The sequence below is a fragment of the Podarcis muralis genome, chromosome 5 (genome assembly GCF_964188315.1).
Source record: "Podarcis muralis chromosome 5, rPodMur119.hap1.1, whole genome shotgun sequence".
NCBI lineage: Eukaryota > Metazoa > Chordata > Lepidosauria > Squamata > Lacertidae > Podarcis > Podarcis muralis.
The window spans coordinates 78,182,917-78,209,556 of NC_135659.1; the positions used below are offsets into that span (position 1 = coordinate 78,182,917).

The 26,640-nt window shown below is 44.9% G+C and overlaps 1 protein-coding gene across 3 annotated transcripts in view; it reads left to right on the forward strand.

The window, feature by feature from the left end:
• Positions 1–527: 527 nt before the first annotated feature.
• Positions 528–26,640, forward strand: part of PLCG1 (phospholipase C gamma 1) — a 93,550-nt gene continuing 67,437 nt past the window's right edge. For all 3 annotated transcript variants that reach the window (XM_028734999.2, XM_028735001.2, XM_028735000.2), the window contains exon 1: positions 528–1,465. In XM_028734999.2, coding sequence (XP_028590832.1) covers positions 1,264–1,465 — 202 coding nt within the window. In that variant the 5' untranslated portion in view covers positions 528–1,263. The remainder of the gene's footprint in view (positions 1,466–26,640) is intronic.

Here is a 26,640-nt window from a genome sequence, read left to right on the forward strand (position 1 = left end):
GTCTCCTGATCTCTCTGCCCTCCCCCCCAATTCATGCAAAGGCAAGGAGAAAAAACTGGATTATGGAAATCTTCGCTTCTCGCTGGGCCCTGCAGACTAGTCCTGCCTGCTCACTTTGGGGAGAGGATCTGGAGACGAGGGCGTCCGGATCCAACCCTGAGCCTCCTCCTCCCTTGTTATAATGTGCAAAGAAAGGAAGGGGGGTGGTAGGACGGGGGAGGGGGCGGTATGCGAAAAAGAAAACCCTGCTTCGTTTTTCTACAACACGTCCCCCCTCCTCACCCCGACCTTGCATACGTTGCTGCAAAGCACAACACAAGAGAGTCATTTAAGAATGTGCAATGGGCTCCGATTACTGGAGGTTTTCCTCCCCCCGCTACTTCCAGCCATTACTTGCTGAGCTCTAGGGAGATCTTTATCAGCCTGTCTCTGATCGATTCCGAGAGAGAGAGGGATCTGCCTGCAGAGTCGAGGAGGAGGAGGAGGAAGAGGGAAGGGGGGCGGGGATAAGAGGGGCAGTCGCAGGGGGAGGGAGCAAGGCTGCGGGGGTTGCCAGAGCCCTCCTCTCCGCCCCCCGATCGCAGCCAGCCCTTTCTAGCCCCCGGCCAGCCTTGCTTGCGCTTGGGGAAGACCGACTTGGAGTTAGATTTTTATGCATATTTGTTTTCTCTTACCTCCCGCGCCGCCGCCGCCGTGCCATCCGGCCCGATTCCCTTTCTGCTCGCTTTCGTTTTAAAGGACTCGAGAAGACGCGGAGGGGGTGTGGGTGAAACCCCCAAAAGGAACGAAGGAAGAAAAGAAAGCAAGCAGAGGGAAAATGGTGCATGATCGCGAAGGGGAGAGGGGCGATTTTCTCTCGTTTTGGGGGATCGAAGAGCTGCTGGTTGCCAAGAGGGCGCCCACCGACCGGGGCTAAGGAGTTCGCCTCTTCCCTCCCGTTCGCATTATAAACACTGGTCGGTGGTGGCATCCTGGCTCCTTCCCTGGAGGGACGGCTTCCCAAGATTTGAAATTCGTTGCTTCTCGGTTGGAAAAGGCTCGGAGGATGTTGGTGTGGAGTTGAAAAAATAAATAAACCCACAACCCGGTTCCCCCCTTTCCACGCTTTTGCTTCCAGCTTTGGCGTAGAAGAAGCGTTTGAACTCCTCCTTTTGTTTGGGAAGTTTTCTGCCCCCCTTCCCCCCCCCCTTCATTCGCCCAGCGTTTGCTGAACCCGAGGGGGGGCGAGAGAAAGAGAGAAGAAAAAGGACTCGGGAAGCCACCATGGCGTCTGTTTTTACCAATGGACCCTGCAACCCAAGCGAAGCCGAAGTGGTTCACCTCTCCAGGAGCTTGGAAGTCGGCACCGTGATGACTTTGTTTTACTCGAAAAAGTCCCAAAGGCCAGAAAGGAAAACGTTCCAGGTGAAGCTGGAGACCAGGCAGATCATTTGGAGCAGGGGATCGGACAAAATCGAAGGCGCAAGTAAGTTGTCTGGCGTATGAAAACACACACATTTTAGGGAGCAGCGTCTGAGTGGAATGTGATGAGCATTTTCATCCATTTTTTTGACTCTTTATAGTACTTCGAGGGTTGAGGCTGCAGTCCTGGAGTGGGGAAAAAAACTAGGGAAGAAGCTCCATTTGCCACAACTGGACTTACTTGCAAGTAAATTACTTGCAAGGCATAGCTCCTGCTTGAATGAATGTAGGGGATGGAGCTGATGGTCTTAATAAATTAACAGATGCATGCATATTAATTCACCCCTGCCCTCATGTAATGCTTTCTTGGTTTTGCAAATCCACAAATGTTTAGCACACAAATGGGCTTTTAAAAAAAATCTGGTCGCCTAGGGAAATCCTTACTCACTATGGCGATGACTGGCTAGTGGTGATTTACATGCCTAATTTTTGTAAGAGTCATTTGTTCTAGGGCAGCTATGGTGAACCTGCGACCTTGTTGTCGGACTCCAACTCCCATCAGCCCCAGCCAGCATAGTCAAAAGTCAGGGGTGATGGGAGTGATGCAGTCATCCAACAACATCTGGGGCCCCAACAGCTGGAGGGTCACGGCTTCCCCGTCTTGGTCCTAGAATAACGTAGGCTTGGGTTATTTTATGAGTTGTTTTGTGCAAGAACCGTCCCAGAGCAACTTGCTCCATGGCGGCTTATACAAAGAAAAATCCAACAACGTTTACAGTGGTAAAATATTTTAAAAGTGACCAACAATTATACTGCCTTAAAAAGAAAATTAAAAATCCTTCCCATTCACCAAAAGGATAACCACCTCCAAACCCAAGAGATTGCCCATGAAAACCGCAGGAAGAACAGCAACAATGTTAGCACCCAAAAACCTGGTAGAACAAAAATGCCTTTGGCTGAGGATGTAAATGTTGCTGAGTTTTCCTGAGGTGACCATTCCACAAGGGGAGTCTGCCACTGAAAAGGCCCTGTCTCTCTTCTCGCAGAGAATGGCCTCAGATAACTTTTTCGGGCTCATTATTGGAGGAACAGCCGTCAGTGAGCTTTTGGGGTCCTAATAATAATAATAATAATAGTAATAATAATAATAATAATTTATTTATACCCCACCCATCTGGCTGGGTTTCCCCAGCCACTCTGGGCGGCTTCCAAAAAAACGTTAAAACACAATAGTCCTTCAGATATTAAAAGCTTCCCTAAACAAGGTTGCCTTCAGATGCCTTCTAAAAGTCCCAAGCCATGAAAAACTTTATATGTCAAAACCAGCACTTTAAATTGGACTTGGGAGCAATTCAGCAACCAGTGCAGCCACACCATAATGGGTGTGATCTATTCTGAGCGCCTATTCATAATCTGGCTGCTGAATTCTGCTGTGTTCTTCCTCTGGCGCAAAGGTTACTGGCCGATCTTGGGCCAGTAAGTATATCTCAGCCCAGTTTATCCCATGGGATTGTTCTGAGGATATGAAAATACTTCTCTTCCTACAACACATAATTTATGGCATTCCCTGCTCCACAATGCGGAGATGTTTGTGGGCTTAACTTTGTAGGAGACTAGGAGTCTCATGCCCAGTGGAATTATAAAACACAGGGGGGGAAATCAGTTTAGAAATCAGTGGTAAATCCAGGGGAGATTTGAATGGTTCTGTCTGCCATCTTGATTTTTAAAAGCATCCAATTGTATCCCAAACATGGACAATATCCTGCTCCTCGATCTCAGGAACTATCATGCAAAATTTCTTAAGAAGTGTCCAAGTGCATAGAGAACAGCCTTTCTACAATATACTGCAAAGTAGACAAACTCATGGTTTATCAGTTGTGGTTATTTATAATGGGCAAATAGAACCTCTGGGTTCAGGGGCAGTGAACGCTGAATACCACATTTTTGGGGGGTGGGGTTCTGCTCAGGATCACATAATCTTGGTCCTTAAAGATCCATACTTCATACCGCCAAGCCTTATTCAAGATTCTGACATACAAAGCCCTGAATGGTTAGGACTGAGTTATCTGAAGGAGTGCCTCCCTGTCTGTATTGTCCTGGCTGTGATTTTAAGAGCTACTGCTTGTCATAGCATTGCCAAGTGAAAACTATGGGACAGAGCCTTCTCGGTGATGGCACCCTGGTGATGGAACAGCTTTCTTGATGTATAGCTGCCACCAACTTTAGTTATTTTTCATCACTATCTGAAAACTTTTCTGTCAAGTCTTTGGGGACGTAATCCTCTAAAGCAGTGGTTCTCAACCTGTGGGTCCCCAGATGTTGTTGGACTACAACTCCCATCATCCTTGAGCTCTGGCCTTGCTAGCTAGGGGTGATGGGAGTTGTAGTTCAACAACATCTAGGGACTTAGGTTGAGAAAGGCTGCTCTAAAGATTCTGGTGTGTACTGAGTGGAGGAGGTGAATGTTGCGTGGTCTGAACTGTGCAATATTGCTTTTGTTTTAATGCATTGGTTGATTTTATGAAGTGCTGTATTTTTATGGTTGCCACCCACCCAGAGATCATTTGGTTATAAAGGGCAGGATATAAATTTTACAAATAAATTAAATGCATAAATGGTGATGGGTGGTTATTTTCTTCATACCCTGCTTGTTGACTTTTGAGAAAGATCTGGTTAACTACACTGAGAAACAGGAAGATGGGTGAGACCTTTAGTCAGATTCAGCAGGGTACTTGTATGATAGAAAAAGTGTAGGGGTGTGTAAGTCTGTGTAAGGGGGAATCAGTTATGCTTCCCTGATGATTAATAAATAGATAAGGCCCTAGTCATACATTTGTAAGGTGCCATTATTTAACTGGGCCAGCCATTGCTGCTGAAAAGGGTATTGCAGGTGTTCAGGTTTTACCGAAAGCAAGCTTACTCGGCCTGATGGTGAATTTTGTATCACCCTCAAAGGATAGTACAAGTGTTTGGCATGCATATAATTCCAATATCCCCTTAGCTCAAACTATGGTGCACAGATTTGTATAGACACTTGCCAATGCAAGAATAACTTTTTTTAAAAATGCATTGTGTTGTGAGCATTCCCCTCCTTCCTGATGACATAAGTAGTCATGATCACCTAACCATTCCACATTTTTCCCACTTGCCCTGTTGATACATCAGAGCTGCAAGAGGAAAAGATATTTCCTGTTTTTCTCAAGTGATTGATATATATATAAATTTCATGGCAACTGGTTTTTGACTTGCACATTCTCAAGTTTGAATATTCTCTTGAAAGCTTTTTATAATTATTTTTGGGGGGGAGATTCTAAAATTTAAATTGTAACACCTTTTTTAAAAAAAGAAAAGGGGAAAATACAGCTTTTGAAGCAATGTAAAGCTTCTGAAAGCTTTCAGTGCAAGTTTGAACTGTGTAATTCCTGCAGGCAGGGAACAGTTAATTGTCTGGTTCTCTGTGGTGAGTAATATTTGTATCCAGGTGACAAGACAAGGAAGATTTTTTAAAATGGAAGGTATTTCTGCAGTGACTGCACGATAAATGAGTAACGTCTGCACAAGCAGATTGGCTAGTATAAAGTTCACTGCACCAGTAACTTTTGGATTTATTTTCAAGGCTAAGTTCCTCTGTCAGATACACTGTCTGTATATTTTCCAACTTAATTCATAGATCTTCCTCAGTGAACTTCCATTCATTGTTAGGTGCTTAAAGACTGCAGTATCCCATGTAATACAAATATTATTTTCTGTGAACCTGCCTTTTTTTTATCAGTACCTTCTGCTGCCATGTTCTCTGGAATGTAGAGAGATAGTGGACAACTCTTCAGTCTAATTTGTTCCCCGTTTGTCCCTGCAGGGAGGTCCTTCATACATGAAATGTGGAGGTCTGGGGTTCTTGAATCTCATGCCAGATAAAATCTAGGTAGTGAGCAATCGAGATAGCAACACACTCTTTTCCGTCTTTCCTCAAGCTAGATATCACTCAGCAAAAGGTCTTGCTGCACCTTCAAGACAGATAGATACATTGTGGCATAACATTTATTTATTTTTTTATTGCGGTGTGTGTAGAAATAGAAACAGAAAGACACTGAAATGTAAGAATACAGTTCATGACATTTCATGCTTTTGGACCTCACTGTTTACATCCCTCCCCCTTTGTACTTGTGCATGTTTGTTTGAGTGAGTGAGAGAGATTAAAAATATATATACATAATCTTCACCAATTAAAGACAACAGTTCATGCATCTGAGTCAGTGGGCTCTGCCACAATAAATTTGCTGATTTTTAAAGTGCTTTTTTCCCTCTTGCTCTTTTTTTGTTTCTGAAGTAGACTATAACAGCTACCCCTCCTGGAAATGACAAAATAAGAAATGCTAATCTCTAGAGATTAACTATTAGTCACCAATTTATCAGCCTTGCAAGCAAATGTCCCCCCCCCCCTCTGCAGGATGGTGGATTGATTAGCTGTAATCCTTTTGTAAACCCTGTGAGTTGGGCCTTTAATCATACTAATTTAATATCTCTATCCAAGCTTCATGTGCATTAATTTGGGGGTGGGGGTAGAGAGCAGGCAACAGGCCAGATTTCCAGAGGAAGAGATTTAAAATGGGATGTGTCCTTTGCACCTCTTCATTATTGTCATGGAGGTTTTTTTGCAGGCTTCAGTGTGGGGAGTAATTTTCCTTCTTTGCAGCATTGAGCTGTGATTGATGGGGTCCTGTTTCTCTTTCTCATAGTTGTTTTGCTTACAATTCCATGAGCGGATGGGGAGGAGGAGAGATGACCACGAAATAGTTGGTTTAGCATTATTTCCAAATCCAGGACCATGGTTTGTTTTGCCCAAACCACTGTGATCACTACCTGTTTTGAAGCCACGGCTTAGTTGGCTTAGTGAGCATAATTTTTTGGGTGGAACAAACCCTGTGTTCAGACAAAAGTGGTTACTTCTGATCCACCCCCACTTGTGAAAGGGGGAAAGGGAGTACAGTGGTACCTCGGGTTACAGACGCTTCAGGTTACAGACTCCGCTAGCCCAGAAATAGTACCTCGGGTTAAGAACTTTGCTTCAGGATGAGAACAGAAATTGCGTGCCAGTGGTATGGCGGCAGCAGGAGGCCCCATTAGCTAAAGTGGTACCTCAGGTTAAGAACAGGTTCAGGTTCAGAATGGACCTCCAGAACGAATTAAGTTCTTAACCCGAGGTACCACTGTATGTGGTCTGTATGCACCAGGATGCAGACCATGCAAAGTATGGTTTAATGGACAATGTTTTCTGGCTTAGTGTTATGTGTGAATGTGGCCAAAAATGCTTGAATAAAGGCCAAGAAGCATTGCTATCCACCTATCCAATGGTTGTCTTTAGCATTTTGTCACAGGGAACTTCTCAAGATGTGTGTCAGATTAATGATTTCCCTTGCAAAGAATTGCTTGAGGAATATCCGTGAGGGTGGCCCATAGGTCTGCAACTTTCTGGAGTAAGGGGAGGTCTTCTAAAGGAGGAAACTGTGAACTCTGGTTTCGAGGCTAGTTTATACGTGAATGGATTAACTGATTCCAGCGGAAAGCACTATGGTTGAAATGATAAAAATGGTTCCCCCACTCTGCCAGTGGTTGCATCTGGGATGGCTGCTCGTTGCTACTCAACAGGAGACAGTGCTGTCCACTAACCTCGATGGCTTTGAAAGAGGATTGGACAAATTCATGGAGGAGAAGCCTATCAGGGGCCAGTAGCCATGATAGCTCTTCTTTGCCTCCATAATTCTTCTGAATACCAGTTCCTGAAAGCCACAAAGGGAGAGAATGCTCTTGCACTCTGGTCCTGCTTGCAGGTTTCCTATAGGCATGTGGTGGGCTGCCATGGAAGAGAACAGGATGCTGGACTAGATGTGCCATTGGTGTGATCCTGCCATCCCCTACTTATGTTCTTAAGCACCACTCCTCTTACGTAGCATGCCAGTCAGTAATGCAGGGTGTGTGTGTGTGTGTGTGTGTGTGTGTGTGTGTGTGTGTGTTTCAAGCATTACAGCCTGATCCTCACCTGCCTGTAGCTTCCATGTATTTGAAAGGAAAAGGCCAGATTGGAAACATTTCCATTGCCTTTTCTGGTGCGGTAGATGGGTGTGCTTGATGTAACACCTAGAAAAGGAAGAATACTAAAATTATTAAATGATGACAGATGCCATTATACTTTGTGCTAGAGTACTTGAACTTGGGAACAGCCGTTCTTGTGAGTTGAGGTCCTATCTTCACTTGTTCTGCTTTTTGCAGTGATTTAATAAAGTAGGCCTTCTTCCAAGATGGCCTTAGAATGCATTGATATGAATACCAGTGGCTGAATGTAAGAATGAGCTTTGTATTATCAGAGGCATTAAGGAATACTGTGTATTCTGTCTTGTGCTTAAGCTGAATACTTTTGTTGTTGTTGAAAGGCTGTCTGTCTAGTCCAGGGGTCAGCAGACTAAGGCCCGGGGGCTGTATGCGGCCCCCAGGCTCACAAATCCGGCCCGCACCGCGAGGCCAGGGCCCGCACCGCGAAGCCAAGACTCCTAGTGATGCTGACAGGAGGAAGAAGCCGAGCGGCGGCGACTCTGCCAATCAAACGCTGCACCTGGTTTACCTCAGCGCAGCATGGGGACCTCTCTGCCAATCAGAATCTGTGTCTGGTTTGATTGGCAGAGCCGCTGCCGCTCAGCCTGTTCCTCCCACTGCCACCGTCCTGGTGCTCCTGTGGGCCACAGAGCAGAGTGGACAAGCTCGCTCTGCCTACCAGCCCCTGGGGAGGTAAGCACAGCGCCTTCTTTCTTTAGGCGGGGAGAAGCGCGTTTCATGCCACCGCTGCCAGCCCTTTGACGAGTGAGGCAGGCTGCAAACTGAAAAGGCGGCCAGGGCTGGGGTGTGTGTGGGGAAGAGGACTACTTGCCCTCCTCTCAGTGTGCATAGAAATTGATTTTTTAAATATATGGAGAGTGAGAGTGAGTCCGGCCCTCCACAAGGTCTGAGAAACAGTGGACCGGCCCCCTGTGGAAAAAGTTTGCTGACCCCTGGTCTAGTCTTTTTGTTTTCAAGCCCTAATACCCAGTGCTCTGGATTCTGTCTGAGGAGTGAAAGTTAAGCCATGGGATCCAGTGCTTGATCTATTCTCTCTTTCTACTCATCCAGCACATCCTATCCCTCCTTTTCAGGGTTTCCATTGCTGAAAAGCATCAAACTGCTCTGTTTGTGTGATGACACTATAATAGGAAATACTTTAAACTACTGCAATGAATAAAGCTCTTTTACCCCCAGTGACTTCAGGGATACATTGTGGGCGATAGCAGTCCAAGGGCCAGTGCAGCTGCATCTGTTTTGGTGCCCCTCAAGGTATTGTCCTCCTTCCCCTTATAGTTGAGGGAAGAGGCCTCCAGAGTACTCATAATGCTTCATTAAATATATCATTAAAAGCAGTGCTGTGGCCTGTTTGGCTGCAGGACTGCCCCACATTAATGATAAACATCCATCAAAGGTCTATATGTGCTGTGCTTACTCTTAAGACAACCTTTTGTAGGGCTACTCCACGCAAGATGCCCAGCCAAGCACTTACCTGAGAAAAGGATGCACAGGAGCAGAAAGCAAGTGAGAGGGTCTTCTCTTTAATAAATCGATTGCCACTTTGCTGTGCAACTGGCTGCAGAATCCATATCTCTGATAACAGTGCATCTCACTTGCTTGATTGCTGGATCATTTTGAGCCATTCTCTGCTCTGCCGGGCCCTTCATCACTATAGCAACAGACTGGAAGTAGCACCACTTATTTTAAAATAGGAGTATTATTTTTCCACACTATTTGTGTGTGTAGCTGGGCCAGTTTGTCACTGCATTTGCTCTTAGTTGCTGGTTGTGTTGATTGCATTGGAAAATTGTAGAGACCTTTGGTCCTGTCCTTTACAGAATATGCTAGGCTTCCATTTTCAGTAGTTCATCTAAACAGGGGAGGCTAACCTGTGTTCATCCAGATGCTGCTGAACTACAACTCCCATGATCCCCCACAATTGGGTATGCTGGCCGGAGTTCAGCTGCATCAGGAGGGCTACCGGCTTCCCATTGCTAAGCTAAAGTAATATTCCATTTGTATCTTCTGTGATGTGAAAGAGCATGGCTGAATTGAGATGATGGATTGGGTATGAGTGGCAGGTGTGTACGCTCCCTCCTCCCCTTCTGCTGTATGTCAAGGGAGGAGATTAAGCAATTCTGCTTCTAATTTCAACAAGATACCTTTTTGTCTGTATGTGGTAAACCATGGTTTGCATCAACCATGGTTTGTCCTCAAAGCAAGATACAACTGTGGAGAAGGGAAGGAGGCAGCATGTTACCCTGAAGCTCACTGTTGTTTGTTCTTGGGCCTCCAAACCATGGTTTGGATAATTGTCTGAACATGACCATTCCCTTTCTTCACTCCCAGAGCAAAAACGTCTTGCTGTCGAGAATCCCATTTGCTGCTTGCGAGAATTGAGTGGGTGATGGAAGAAGTCTCAGAGTGCTTGTATCGTGGGAAACTGGGTGAATTATAATAATAATAATAATAATAATAAATTTTATTTATATCCCGCCCTCCCCAGCCAAAGTCGGGCTCAGGGCGGCTAACAACACTAAAACAGTACAACATTATAAATACATTCTAAAAGTTAATTAAAATACAAATTGATGGTAACCATAGACTAAAGCTTTGTAGAGATTACCAAAGGAGGGAGTCAGGCTGCGCCCTGACCAAAGGCCTGGTGGAACAGCTCTGTCTTACAGGCCCTGCGAAAAGATGTCAAGTCCTGCAGGGCCCTTGTCTCTTGCGACAGAGCGTTCCACCAGGTTGGAGCCGCAGTCGAAAAAGCTCTGGCTCTAGTTGAGGCCAGCCTAACCTCTCTGTGGCCTGGGACCTTCAAGATGTTTTTATTTGAAGACCGTAAGTTCCTCTGTGGGGCATACCAGGAGAGGCGGTCCCGTAGGTACGAGGGTCCTAGGCCGTATAGGGCTTTAAAGGTTAAAACCAGCACCTTAAACCTGATCCTGTACTCCACCGGGAGCCAGTGCAGCTGGTATAGCACCGGATGAATGTGATCTCGCAGCGAAGACCCCGTAAGGAGTCTCGCTGCGGCATTCTGCACCCGCTGGAGTTTCTGGGTCAGTCTCAAGGGCAGCCCCACGTAGAGCGAGTTACAATAATCCAGTCTGGAGGTGACCGTCGCGTGGATCACAGTGGCTAGGTCAGGGCGAGAGAGGTAAGGAGCCAACTGCTTAGCTTGGCGGAGATGAAAAAATGCCGCCTTTGTTATAGCTGCAATCTGCGCCTCCATGGAGAGGGAGGTATCGAAGATTACACCCAAACTCTTAACGGACGGTGCTGGCACTAATTGCACCCCCGCAAGAGAAGGGAGTTGCCCCCTCAATCTCATATCGTCCCGTCCCAGCCAGAGGACCTCTGTCTTCGAAGGATTTAACTTCAACCGGCTCCCACGTAACCATCCAGCCACAGCTTCCAAGCATCTGATCAGTGTGTCTGGGGCCGAGTCAGGATGGCCATCCATCAACAGATAGAGTTGGGTGTCATCAGCATACTGATGGCAGCCCAGCCCAAAACTCCGGACAAGCTGGGCAAGGGGGCGCATAAAGATGTTAAAAAGCATCGGGGAGAGAATCGCACCCTGAGGCACTCCACACACCAAGGAGTGGCGGGATGACAATTCCCCCCCAAGCGCCACCCTCTGTCCCCGACCAGAGAGAAACGAGCGCAGCCATTGAAGGGCTGTGCCCTGGATCCCCACTTCAGCAAGGCGGTGGTCCAGGAGTTCGTGATCGACCATGTCGAAGGCTGCTGACAGGTCTAGAAGAATCAGCAGCCCCGACCCGCCTCGATCCAGCTGCCTACGGAGATCATCTGTTAAGGCGACCAGAGCCGTCTCGGTCCCATGACCAGCGCGGAAGCCGGACTGGAATGGATCCAGAGCCGATGTTTCATCCAGAAACCTACCAAGCTGTTCCGCAACCGCTCTCTCAATCACCTTACCCAGGAATGGAAGATTCGAAACCGGGCGGTAATTGGATAGATCTAAGGGATCTAATGATGTTTTCTTTAAAAGCGGGCGCACCACTGCCTCCTTCAGTTCCCCTGGGAATGTCCCGGTGCCAAGGGACAAATTGATGATATCCCCCAGGGGGGCCCGCACCTCGTCTGGACACGCTCTAATCAGCCAGGACGGGCACGGGTCGAGAGGACAAGTGGTGGGCTTTCCAGCTCGGAGGAGTCTGTCCACATCGGCTGGGGATATCCGGTCAAAGTGGTCCAATACTGGACCCGAGGACAGTCGAGGGGCCTCCAGTTCCTTTATTGTATCGAAATTGGCGGGGAGGTCATGGCGGAGCAACAGGACCTTCTCCGCAAAAAAGCTCGCAAATGCCTCACAGCTGTGTGTCCAATTGTTATTTAAATTTGGCTGTCCTTCGAGGGACGTTAAAGACCGAATTATACTAAATAATTGCGCCGGGCGAGAGCTAGCGGATGCAATGGAGGCCGAGAAGTAGGACTTCTTAGCGGCCTTCACTGCCATCTCATAGGTTTTCATAAAAACTCTATAAGATGTTCTTGAAGCTCTGCCACGGGCACCCCGCCATACTCGCTCTAGCCGTCTGAGGTCCCGCTTCATTTTCCGGAGCTCCTCGGTAAACCAGGGAGCCCGGTTTCTGCGGGGTCGCAGAGGGCGCTTAGGTGCGATCTCATTGATGGCTGCCAGGAGCTGGGTATTCCAGCCCTCAACAAGCTCAGTCAATGAGTCGCCAGGGGGAGCAAGGTCCCGCAAGGCTTGACGGAATCTATCAGGGTCCATCAGCCTCCGCGGGCGAGCCCAAATCGGCTCGCCACCCAAGCAGGGTGGGGGTGGAACGTCAATCCTGGCTTTCAGAGCGTAGTGATCAGACCATGGCACCTTCATCGAAGGAAACATGATCACGTCTATACCGACGCCAAAGATCAAATCCAGCGTGTGGCCTGCTTGATGTGTGGGGCCCGAAACAAACTGGGAGAGCCCTAGTGTCGCCATGGAAGACACCAGGTCCAGAGCTTGTGAGGAGGGAGTGGCATCAGCATGGATGTTGAAGTCCCCCAATACCAATAGGTTAGGGAACTCCAAGGCCCAGCCGGCCACCGCCTCCAGCAGGCCTGACAGGGTGGCTGCTGGTGCGCTAGGTGGCCGGTACACCAGCCAGACAGCCAAGCTCACCTCGGAGCCCCACACTAGGCCAACACATTCAATGCCGGGGATCGATGGCGATGGTAGAGCCCTGAAAGAACAATCTTCCCGGATTAATAATGCCACCCCTCCCCCCCGGCCCACAGTCCGCGACTGGTGGAGGACGGAGAAACCCGGGGGCGCCATCTCTCGTAAGGTAACAGTATCCCCTTCGCGCACCCAGGTCTCCGTCACACAAGCCAGGTCGACCCCCTGAGAGATGAAGAAATCTCGCAGGGTGGCGGTTTTGTTGCCTATAGACCTGGCATTGCACAACACCAGTGACGGAGGTGAGTAATCCTTGCTCACCCTACCCTCGTATCTCGGGATGGGGCGCAGATTGGAAGGGGTACGAGCATATCCGTATCTCGATCCCCTTCGCCTATAACATCTGCCCCCACCGCCATACCTCCCTCGCCCCTCCACAGTAGGAATCCCAAGCCTCATATTCGCCTCCGTTTACAAAATATAAAAGCAAACAAACAGAAACAATTACACCAGAACAAAACCAATCCCCACCCCACTCAACAACCAGCCCACCCCAACCCAAAATAAAACAAAACAAAATAAAAATACATGGATAAAACCACCGTTTATGGTGGTACAACAAAATAAAAAGTAAAAACACCTTTACAACACTTTAAAATATATAAAAACATTTTAAAAATCTGCTGCAGCAGCACCACCAGTGTCCCCAAAGTTGTGGCGGTGGTGGGTGTGGGCCCACCACAATGTTCACGGCAGAGCGACAGCAGCAGCCTCCAGCTGAGTCTGTACAAAAGAAAGCCAGTGCAAAAGTTAAAATGAAGCAGTTATGAATCCTGGACTGACCAAATAATCTTAGCCATAAAACGCTGCTGTAGGCAGCTGTGGGTCCTGACTGCCAGATGAGTGGTCTCAAGTTGCTCTTCTCCAAACGCTGTGGAAACCTCTTAAGAAAGCAGAAACTTTCTTCTTTGTGAGACTGGCTGAAACCTCTTAGCAGATGTTCAGTAATCAGTTACAGGTCAAATAAAATCTGCATTAGGAAAGTTGCTTTTAAGTGTCCTTACATATTTTAAAAACAGAGGTGTTTTTGATTTGTTTTGTTTTTCAACATCTGAGTCTAAGGCAGCGTTTAAAATGCTGCTTAGTATTGAGTGTCATCTGAGTCCTCCTCCCTTTTCTGGATGCTGCTAATATAGTTCCTGTAAGAATATCTCTGCTTTTTAATGCAAGGTGGTGCTGTGGGTTAAACCATAGAGCCTACGGCTTGCCGATCAGAAGGTCGGCGGTTTGAATCCCTGCAACGGGGTGAGCTCCCGTTGCTCGGTCCCTGCTCCTGCCAACCTAGCAGTTCGAAAGCATGTCAAAGTGCAAGTAGATAAATAGGTACCACTCCAGCGGGAAGGTAAATTGCATTTCCGTGCACTGCTCTGGTTCGCCAGAAGTGGCTTAGTCATGCTGGCCTCATGACCTGGGAACTGTACGCTGGCTTCCTCAGCCAGTAAAGCGAGATGAGTGCCACAACCCCAGAGTCGGCCACGACTGAACTTAACGATCAGGGGTCCCTTTATCCTTTACCTAGAGAACCTTTTCAGGAAGTCTTCCAGGGGTTTGCAAGCTCAAGGAGGGTGGGACCAGAGGCAAAGTGACTCTTAGCTTTATGCTACAGGTGTTTCTATGCCCACTCTCCATCCTCCATCTGAGCAAGCAAGAAGAATGATCATAGTTCAAGAATATACAGAAGTACTTAAGGAGGGTTTGGAGCAAGGCCAATGAGAGGTGTGGCCAGGAAGGATGTCCAAGGGTCGGACAGAGAGATCTCGAGGGATGCATTCAGCTCCTAGGGTTAAGGTTCCCAATGCCTGCTCAACACAGACTCCTAACACAAAATGATGCCAGTAATTTAATCAATTTGCTTGGGTTTTCTGTTGACCATATTTCCTTTGGTTAATGCATCTGAAGAAAGACTATAGCTGAAGAGAGCAGAAATGGCAAACTAACTCTAAAAACAATAAGGTGCTTTCCCCCCAAATGACCCAGTCACAATACCTTTGTTAGATTCTTGTTTGTCTTTCTTTAGCCACATCAAGTAATTTCCCCACCCATTGTCCCATTTCTGAACTCCTTCTACCTGGAGGTTGCTTTCAGTGGTCTGAAGGAACATAGTTTGTGTATTTCACTGAAGAAGAAGATAGCAAAGCTTGTTCCCAATATGGTTGCATTTGCAATGTGTCAGGATTTGGTACCTTCTAGCAACCCAACCCACACTACTGAATAATGGTTGCAATTTGATTGAAAAAGTCCAATTCCTGGCCTTTCAAGACGTTGTTAGATGAGTGTTAAGATTTCTTGGACATGTTCATAACATGCCTGTTCTTGTGGCTTAAATTATTATTGAATCCTACTCTAGTCTTTAAGCCACATTGAGCTTTGGGAAAGCAGCGTAAAATGCACTGAACAGTTCTTTACCTGTAAGTTTTGGAAAGTCAATTGTTTTCCACACATTTTGGCACCTCTTAAGATACCTTACACAAAGTTTGCATGGTGGTTTCAACATCAAAGAGCAGGTTTTCATCCACACTTGTATTCAGTTGGTTGCCATTTTGAATCAAGGTATTGAAATGAATCTTTCAAAACTTTTAACTACAGATTTCAAACCTGCACTAATCTTTTTTGAATTCTGGAAGAATGCCAGGTAAAAGACTTCTAGTCTTTTTTTTAATTTGTAAAGCGGGTTGCAGCATAGTTCTCCCTTAGAAAAAGACCCTTGTTCTCTGTGGGATGCCGAGGTTGTGAAATAGTGACTAACAGAATAACCCTTTCAAGTCTGTGCCAGTGAACAATATTACTTCTTTACTAACCATACAGTCCAATCCTTTGCTGACTCAGCCCTGCTGATCAGCACAAGGCTTCCTCTCAAATTAAAATTCTGTGAAGAAGATTGCAAGATTTGTCACTTGGTGTCCCATAATTTCTTCCCACCTCTCCCTGTTACTAATATGTATTAAGAAGTATGAAAATGTGTATATGTTCCACATAAGACCAACTAAGAGTCATGTGTTCTCTCTGGGAAATGGCCATATCTGTTGGTTACATAAATGTAGGCGTAAATAGTATCTCTGTCTAATATGGAAAGTGGTGCAGATACTGGAGAGGAAGAGAGGAGGTGGGTTCTATCTCAGTTGGGAGATACAGGCTGAAGGCAGCTGCTGGAATGGATTTTTTCCCCTGTTTACATACTGGGAGAGCTGCCAAATGGCGATGGAAAGACAAAAAACCGCTTTACCATTGCCTCTGTGTGTGCGTGTGCATACACATTTGTATGTGATTTGTTTGGTTTTTTTCTTTTTCTTTTGGAGAGTATGTGCCTATCAGAAAGAGCTCAGGATTTTTGGAATCTCAAAAGCTGCAGTGCTTCTGTATTTTTTGATGCGTACTTATTATTTTCTGTCTTCCCCCACCCCCCTGCCCAGCCAACCACTGATACGATGCTTAACAGAGCAGCTTTCCTTTTGATAAATTGCTCTTCACCTGTTGATCCAGAGCAAGCCACTTTGCTGTCCCTCTGTGGGATTCCTGCGTGCACTTTCTGCTGCCAACGGACTTGTGGGGATTGGTAATTACAGTGCTCAAATCCCACAACCACCTCTTTCAATTGTGGCATGCACACACACTCTTTTTAAAACACACACACACACTATGATGATGGAAATCATCTTACAGACATAATGACTGGAAGTGTTAGAATTAATGTTGCTTCATCTGCAACTGAAAATTGCTCACTCTATCCTCTCGCTGGCATGGGGGTGGGGGCAGTAGCAGCGAGATACAAGAGAGATTAACAACAGCGAAAACTATGCAGTAGTGCATAGGATCTGATGCCATGGTGGTAGGGGAAGCAGACAGCTGATTGGACCTGGCCCGTTCTTGTCCCTTTGGACCATTGGCATTGACATAACAATGGTTCGACCCATTCTCTGCTCTGCTGTGGCAATGCTTTGCAGTGGAACAATGCTCTGGGGGTTTTTCTTTTTCTAAAGGGAGTGGAAAATGAAGAGATTTTTAGTTGCAACTGGGACAGATCTTCCCACTTACCAGTGTGTAGGACATTGTTGTTTCTGAATATCTGCATCCCGCTTTTTGAACCGAAGCCTCAGCGAAGCTGCCAATAGCATTAAAACCAGAGACATAAGAACAAAACATGATACACAGACAACAAATTAAGCAGCAGGGACAGTGAACAAAACCTGCGGTTACAAAGAACTCAGTAAAACAGCCAGGGAAGCCTTCTACGAACCAGAGCACCCCAATGACCTCTGAAAAACAACACTGCCTTCTCCTGGCATTGGAAGGGTAGCAGGAAAAAAGAATGAAATTGTCTCTCCCCCCTGCCCCCCAGTATTTTCAACAAACCAAAGAAGGTCCTTAAGGAAGGTCTTCAGCAGGTTGCTTCAAGAATCAAGAGGCTGTGTACTAGCAACATACCGTATATACTCGAGTATAAGCCAACCCGAATATAAGCCGAGGCACCTAATTTTAGCATAAAAAACATATTGACTCGAGTATAAGCCGGTTCACCACACCACAAACATGGTGGTGGTGGCAACGGTGGTGGAGGAAGAACAAGCAGCCCGAAAGGGCTGCTTTTGGGCTGCTTGTTCCTCTTCTTCTGTCCCTGACAGCGGCAAAGGAGGAGGAGGAAGAAGGAGCAGCACGAAAGGGCTCCTTTTGGGCTGCTTGTCCCTCCGCCGCCGCCACCCACCTCACTCGAGTATAAGCTGAGGGGGGCTTTTTCAGCATAAAAAAATGTGCTGAAAAGGTCGGCTTATACTCGAGTATATACGGTAAGCTTTTGAGAAGCCATAAAACAAGGGTAGCCAGTGTTGTGCCTTACAGATGTTAGACTGCAACTCCCATCAGCCTCAGCTAGCATGGCCAGTGGTCAGGGATCATAGGAGTTGCAGTCCAACAACATCTAGAAGGCACCACATATATATTTACCTCTGCCCTACCTTTTCTAAGTCTTACTAGTGCATGGATTTTATAATATTCAGTGTATTCCCGACTCAGTTCAGCCAGTCTTTTATATGTGGGTCTTGCCCACCTCAATCCAAACTGTAGTGATTAAATTGCTAAGTAATTCCTGATGGTCTCATGGGATTGTAGCATTGGTATATTACAGAATACTTTTTACTGGCACCCAAGGTAAGGCATCAGAGGTGATTCTTCGAATGATGCCAGCAATCTCTATTTCTGCATAAAGCTTGGATCATTGCACATCCATCCATTTGAAAGTCATCTGCCCCAGGGAGGTACATTGGTAACATATCTGCCGTTGCCCCTTTTGGCTTGGTGCCACAAAGTTGCTAAGGAAGAAGGAGATAAGCATTGGAAAGTGGTTGGTTTGCAACTCAAGTCTACTGTGAATCCACACGGTGGAGTAATTGGTGATGAAAAGCAGGGTGGATTTGATTTAAATCACGATTTAAATCACTAGTCAGTAAGACTTGATTTAAATCATTTTTTTAAACAGAAAGACTTATTCTTGCTGGCATAATCTTAATATTTACAACCAGAGGAGTGTTTCATTTTTGGAATAATACATTTTCAGAGTAGTTTTTACAGTTATATCAAAAATTACTGATTTGGTTATACTCTTAGAAATACATAGGCAGATAATTATGAAATTATTGTGAGGTTTAATAAGTTAACTGTTTATATTTGGACAACTTTTCTGCTGTACTTTATTGGAAGGAGAAGAAGAATAATTTCCTTAATAACAATTTAAACAATTTATTTAACTAAAGCAATAACATTATAGCATATGTATCCATGTTTGTTAACTGATATGGTTAAACGTTTGGTGTTGTGTGTTTTTTAAAAAAAACTTAGACTGAGTTTTAGCACACGTGAAAAACTTAAAACAAATCCTTATTTCCTGATGAGTAACCTTTGGACTATAATGTAACTTACCTGGGAATAATAAGCATTGGCCTACCTTACAAGTTGGTTTCTTTGGAAGGGACCATAGCTCCAGTGATCCTCAGGCAAAAGGATGTCATCTGTTTTAACAAATTGTGCTAGAGGGGTCATAATGACACACTTGCCTGATAAAACCATGAAACTGAATTTAGATCAGCCTGTAGTTTTCCAAGGGCTGGGAGGAGGGGCGGGAGAGAGAGATCTGAGGTCAGGAAGGTGATCCTAAAGCAAAAGAAGACATGGAATGGGGAGGGAAGGACCACCCAGGAAGCCTCAAACAATGCTTTGAATTATTTTCCGCTGACATTGAGATATTGTGCCCGTTTTCACCTCTGTCCTGTTGTCCTGTTTGGACGCAGACCATACTAAGAGCCCGCCCGAGTACTGTGAACATGCCAGTTTAATTATGACTTGACAGATTGGTGCTTTTGTGCTAAGTACTTGCGGCTTCGGGATGTTGTTTTTGTTTGTTTGTTTCGGGAACAGTAAAGATCTAAAAGTTTTGTAATTTAAAAAAAATGGACTTGGCGGTGCTGGAGAGATACCAGTTAACCTCTAGGATTTTCTCTGGTTTCTTCTTGCCAGAGCATCCCTTAAGATCTAAAGCTTTCATTGTGAGTGTACTTAGTTTGAACCTTTCATCTGCCATTTGGTAGACGGTCCAGCAGAGAGCTGGAACCTATTACAGGAAGAAGTAGAGAGGCGTAGCTGGAGTATTTTAAAGTTAGATTTTTAGAGCTCTGTTTATTTGTTTCTGCATTTTAAATGAAAGGGCACGAAGTTCAAGTTCAGCGTAAACAGCACTATTATCATGAAACCTTTTAACCTGTTTCTGAAACAAACAAACAAAATCAAAGTGGAGAGAGAGAAAGAACAGAGCAGTAAAGCTCCTTCCATTTTCCTTTGTCTTTATTTCTGTGCTGTTTGGACAAGTTGCTTATGATTTTTCTGGTTGCAAGTGTTCAGTCATCTGCATGGACTGATACAGGGTTTCCGTAAGACTTCACCATGTGCTGTGCACCAGATTGCAGATTTTATCACCATTTCTTTAGAATTCTTTAGAATTAGACACCATCTCCTTTCCTGTGTATTTCCTACATATTGATTTCATATAGTACTTAAGTGGAAACTATGAGAACATAATGAGTCTTCCTGAATCAGACCAAGGGTCTGTCTATAATAATAATTTATTATTTATACCCCGCCCATCTGGCTGGGTTTCCCCAGCCACTCTGGGCGGCTTCCAACAAAATATTACAATACAATAGTCTAGTCTTATGTCCCAGATTGATCAACCAATGATATGATATGATACTGCATTGTTAAAACCGTTTGTAATATATTTATGTGACTTTATCTTCATCTTTTAAAACTTTGTTATACTGTAAATCACTTCGGGACATTGAGGATGGGGAGAAGCAATATATAAATTTAATAAACCTAAACCTAACTACAGTGGACCCTCTGGATACGTATTTAATTCGTTCTGGGGGTCTGTGCACGCTCCAAAAAATCTGTATCCAGAGGCGCCGCTCCTGTGCATGCGTGCTGCATGTAGTGTGCTTCTGCACATGTGTGAGCAGTGAAACCTGGAAAAATACTTCTGGGTTTGCCGCTTTTGCAACCTGAAGTTTACATTACTCGAGAGTGACATAACCCGAGGGTCTACTGTAGATTCTTCTGGGAAACCTATAGGCAGGGTGTTAAGGCAAAATTTGACTCTCACAGTTTCCTCCTAGCAAGTGGTATTCAATGGCACTCTGGTCTCTGAACACATAAGTTCCATTTGGCCACATCATGACTAGTAGCTATTGGTAGACCAATCCTTCATGAATTTATCTTAAACCTCCATTTTAAAATACATAAAGCCAGCAGCTGTCATCACATCTCGTGGCTGTAGACTCTCTAAATTTATTGTGTATTGTATGAAAGCTTCCACTTGTCTATGCTGAGTCTCCTGTAAATAGAGGGAGATTGCTGAAAACTGAAGTGAAATCTCTTTGTGGTGGGGCAGGAACAGTAAGGCTCATCTGTGGTTGCTCTTGTAAGGATAAACCATCGTTTATTGTTAGTTCTTTTAAACTGACCACAGTATCACAGCAGCTAAAAGGTGTCAAGTGAAATAAACACGCAAAGAGAGAATAATGTGTATATATATATATAGGCAAAACTAAGCACAGATAAAAAAATCCACTGTTTTTAAAGGGGTGAAATTATTATTATTATTATATTATTCAAGTCTGAACTCTCCCGTTTAAATCAGTGGGACTCAATAGTTCTTAATGCTGGATGGACCTTCGCTTTTGTATGTGCACATACTCCTGCATTAATGCAATCTTTGTCAAACGTATCAAATCTTCCCAATAGCTTTTTAAACTTGTGTAGAAGGACCAAACAAATTGTTAGGCAGTGCGTTGCATTGCAGCTTGGGAGGGAAAACATACTGTACTTGGTAGCAAAGGTATTTCTCTCCCCCTAAAGGAGATCCTTGTAATCTGAAAGCTGGTCCAGAAAAAAGGAACCATCTTGGCTTCATGGCATGCAGCTCTCTGCTGTTTATGCGCACAATGGATGTGATTATTTGTTAAATGCTTAACTTTATTTCCTTTTTTTTTCAAAAAGAAAACACCAGCAGCTTCTTCTTGTATCACAAATTTACTCATTCAAAGGAGATATAACAATCGGACATATTTTAAAATTTAGGCACTAGGATCTAAGGCAGAAGATGTAGAAAAAAGGGCTCTGTGCTTATGGGGGGACAGGGACGGTCCTTTGGGCTTTTTCCTAGCAATCTGAATGTAGATGTATGGCCTTTCCATCTTTGCATTACTAATTTAGTTTAGATGCAGATATCTATCCACATTACCAGTATATTGCGCCACACAATTTCCTTGCCAGTGTGAGAGTGCACAGTTTATGCCTGTGATATATCCAGACTTTAGCTTGAGCCAAAAAGCTGTTTGCAGTTCAAACAGCAGCCCTGCTTTTTAAAGAATAGCTTTTGATCCTGCATTTTCTCATCCCCCATCGCTGCCCACCCCCAACTGCAGCTCTTCAACATCTTGGATGCCGAGGGGAAAAAGCTATGTCAGTTTCTCATTATCAATTGATCTTTGTCCTCTGAGACACCTTTCTCATATTTGGTTAGTGTTGCATCCGGCGCAGAGAATTACACAGGTTACGCTGTTAAGAAGATTTGCTGGTGTGAGAGAGTTTGTGGGGGCAGATGCATCTTCTCTCCACCCTTTACTACTCTGAATTTTTCTTCTAGCATTTGGGGTTGAGGAAGAGGAGAATGGCTCAAGGTGTGATCATTGCATAAAAGGAAAGTCAGATTTGGGTTGCAAAAAATAATATTTAGCCCGAGTCCTGTTCTGACTGATGGTGGTTATTTTGTTACTGTTATTTTGTTTCATTGTGTTATTTTGTGTGGAAGTAGGTGGCAAGTGGCAAAAATGTCTTGCACAATAGGCCACAACAGAGACAACTGGAGAGGAACTTATTTCCCACTCCCTGAATTTATCCAGCTCTGTCTTGGAGCTGGTGAGGTTGTTTGCTACCATAAGCATTCTTGGGAAATAGTATTGTGTGTATTCTGCTCCTCTGATGTTAAATGCGCAATTAAACACCTGGTTGCATGATGTGCATCAAACCACCTACAGTTGTAGGTTAATTTCTCAAGAATGCATCCTATTTCAAAAATCTAAATACAAAACAAAACCGATCACACTAGGGGAGATGGCTCACTTTGTCTGCAAACAGATTTCTTGGTCAGAAAATAAACAAGATGCATATTTTCAATCAATTAGATTTTCTCAGCTGGTCTACACGGTTCCAGTTTGAAGCTGATATTTAAAATAAGAAGTAGAATAGATAACAGCGTAATTAGCAGACAGCAATTCAAGCTTATTGACATGGCTCTGAAATTGATGGGAGAAGCAGGGAGCATTATGAGCCCATATATCTTGCTTAGCTGCTCTTTGAATAAAATAATCTGGCTCCCAAAGCAGCAGTTCAGATAGGATGACATACTAGGGTGATCGCATGAGACTTCCTTTCAGCAAATTATTCTGCCGGCATGGCAAGCTTTGAACGGAAATGATTTTTCAGAAACAACAAAGGGTATGTTCAGCTTATTAGCGGCCTTTTTTTCCTTCAATGCCCCACAATGTATTTTGTGTGATTTCTGGTGGTGCAAAATGCATTTATATTTTTAAGGGCCTTCTAGATTACCGTGCATCCAAATCCTAAATTATGTCACTAGAAAAAAAACACCCTGATGTGTGGCCATCATAAACAGATAAAACATCAAAAATTATAGTGGTTTTTTAAATGTTATTGGATTGTAGAAGCGAAATTCCATTCTTTGCTGGCATCAGAATCAATGCAAGTAGAGTCATACCTCGTGTTGCGTTAGGTTCGTATTGTGTCTTTTCAGCTTGTGAACGCGGCAAACCCAGAAGTGTATACTTCCGGGTTTCGCCACATGCGCAGAAGCGTTCTGTGCTCTTCACACATGCACAGAAGCGCTCTATTGCACTTGCGCAGAAGCACCGCTCTAGTTGCGGACTTTTCAGGGTGCAAATGGCACCCTAGAATGGATCGTGTTTGCAACTAGAGGTACCATTGTACAAGGAGAAAGCACCAGCAGTGCTGGTGCAATTTTGGTGCAGTCAGACTCACTTTGTGGCCACTTCTGTACACAATAGATATTTACCACCTTACACCAGATGCCCCTGACTGCTGTACATGCTTCTCACTTCCATCCAGAACATACTACAAGATCTGTTATATATAGCCAAGCCCTGTGATGCAGTTTCATTTGTTGTCATCTACAGCTCCCAGCTAAAAATATTCCACTGTATCATGAATGATTTGAGCAATCCCGTTCACAGGACTTGGGCTGTAGGTATATTGTTGCTTATGACAGGCCCCTTATAAAAGAGTTATTCTCCAGCAGCAACAGGCTACATGAGAGAGATCCAAAAACAGGGACCAAAGCTTGCAACAAACCCAGACGCCAGCTCTGTATCTGCTCAAGCAACAATCTTTCAGAGGCCTAATATCGTCAGTCACCACATCAAGGGTTTCTCTACCTGCTCGTCTTACAACATGATATATGTGACAGCTCCCCATCAGTCCCTGCATTCTTGACATAATCGGCCATTCTCTATGCAAAAATAATGAACGGACAAAAATCTCACTTCAAAAAAAGGCAGCGTTCAGAAACCTGTGGGGAAGGGGTCAAATCACCCAAGAGACTGCTGTTGACTTGAAAGTGGCCATTTTTCAGCAAGGAAACTTCCAAGGGGAATTCCAGTTTATCAGGAAGAGTAATTCTGTCACTTTGGGCCTGTATAAAGACCATGGCTTCCTATCACCACAACACGTGTTAATTAACATAGCAAATCAACGATTACTCTGTGTTCATGACCACACCTAGTGGGGATGCTGGACTCTGAGCCAGAGCTAGACCAGGGGAATTCTGGAGACTCAAGGAGACCCTTGTTCACGGAGGCTTCTGACAACAAAACAGAAACTCGTATGGCAATTCTGGACTTTCTGCTGCCACTTGAGGTCCAGGGGGTGAAGGGGAAGAATCAGGGATCAAGGCAGGGCTTGGGATATTATCAGAGGAGTTATTGGGGTAGGTTGGAGGAGGGAAGAAATCAATAAGAGGGGGCATTTCAGGCTGCATTGGGGTTATGGTTGGTTCCCCCAGATCCTTAGTCATAATAGGGGTCCAAAGCAGTCTCCCTGGGGAATGAGGCAAGGTTATTTGTGACTGTTTCCAATGGAATTGGTTCAATTGTGCTTTTTGCATTTTTTTCCATTTGGAAACATTCCCCCCCCCCCCCATTACTCTGCATATACAGTGGTACCTTGGTTTACGAACCGTTCTGAAAGTCTGTTCTTAAAATGAAACCGTTCTTTTCTTTTTTTCCAAGCGTGGGACTGCTTTATTTTTCCATGTCATTTTTAAATATGCAAGAGGAGCAAGTGTGGAAGGCTTGAAAAAATTAAACAAGGTTGCCCCCTTCTAGCTAAGGGCCTTCTACCAATGGGTCTATCCCCCCCTCCTTACATGCTGCAAGTTATATAACTTGTCTTTAATTCATCCTAGGAGTTGAAATAGAACTCAGTTTTGTCTTTTTTGAAGAAAAGCCTTGTTGGTGGTGGCTCACCACATTGCTCTCTGTACTCCAGAGAGCTGTGCATGGTCAGCCAGATGACGGAAGACAATTCGGCTTAACCTCCATCGCCACACTACAGCTCGTGGACGGGATGTCAGAACACATTGATTACGGATCCTCACTGGGCAGCTGTCCCGGGGAAGGAAGTCTTTAAGTTGTTATAAGACTAAGACCAGGTTTTGCTGGAGCAGCCTAACATGGCTAGTCCTCTTATCCTTCCATTGATTTGTTCACTCACTAAAAAAAACCTTATTCGGATCAGGATAGTGGCATTGGGAAGGGGAGGGTTAACCCTTTTATGCTTTCCAGTTTTAAACAACCTGCTTCCAAGTTGCTATAAGTTCTCTGCACCCACAGAAACAATAGAAATAACTGCATTGTGCCTGCATTGATAGTTACGGTAGTTAGTTAATTGCTGTGGGGCTCATGCCAGCTTTGTGGAGTGATTTAGACCTGGAGAACAGTGTAGGTCAATATAACACCCTCTCTACATTTGCCCCCTTGAAGCTGCTTTTAAATGCAAGGATCTGCCATGGTTCATATTCAGAGGGTTGCATATGAAAGAGCGAAAAACAAACTTGTGGGAACTGGAGAGCCCAAATGGCACTGGGTTTTTGGAAACGTTGACATTATGTTGCATTGCGTGTTTGAATTTCCAATATGGCTGTTGATACCCAAGATTCATGTCATGATACATCCTCATGGTTGGAGTGAGGTGGGGAAGGGGCCACTTTCAGGAAGTGGCAGAGCTAGTATAGATAGCAAACGGTTCTTTTTGGAGTGGGTGGGAAGTAACCATACAAAAGTACTGCAGACAAATACTACTGGATGGACTTAAACATTTCTTTTTGCCTAGGCTTCTGCAGTCTAATTTTATATAGGATCTGTGCCCTAGTGTACCTCAAATAGTGTGATTATTCTTGCTTGTCATGCTACAACCTGTCCTGGTTATTGCTCCACTTTTGGGTTTCATAGAATCATAGAATCATAGAGTTGGAAGAGACCACAAGGGCCATCGAGTCCAACCCCCTGCCAAGCAGGAAACCCCATCAGAGCACTCCTGACATATGGTTGTCAAGCCTCTGCTTAAAGACCTCCAAAGAAGGAGACTCCACCACACTCCTTGGCAGCAAATTCCACTGTCGAACAGCTCTTACTGTCAGGAAGTTCTTCCTAATGTTTAGGTGGAATCTTCTTTCTTGTAGTTTGGATCCATTGCTCCGTGTCCGCTTCTCTGGAGCAGCAGAAAACAACCTTTCTCCCTCCTCTATATGACATCCTTTTATATATTTGAACATGGCTATCATATCACCCCTTAACCTCCTCTTCTCCAGGCTAAACATGCCCAGCTCCCTTAGCCGTTCCTCATAAGGCATCGTTTCCAGGCCTTTGACCATTTTGGTTGCCCTCCTCTGGACACGTTCCAGTTTGTCAGCGTCCTTCTTGAACTGTGGTGCCCAGAACTGGACACAGTACTCCAGGTGAGGTCTGACCAGAGCAGAATACAGTGGCACTATTACTTCCCTTGATCTAGATGCTATACTCCTATTGATGCAGCCCAGAATTGCATTGGCTTTTTTAGCTGCCACGTCACACTGTTGGCTCATGTCAAGTTTGTGGTCAACCAAGACTCCTAGATCCTTTTCACATGTACTGCTCTCAAGCCAGGTGTCACCCATCTTGTATTTGTGCCTCTCATTTTTTGAGTGTGTGTGTGTGTGTGTGTGTGTGTGTGTTTGTGTGTAAGTAAAAGTACATCATTGCAGAAGATGAAGAATCGCAACTGAAGAGTTTTGGTACCCAGATGGTCTAATCCAGGCAGTCTTT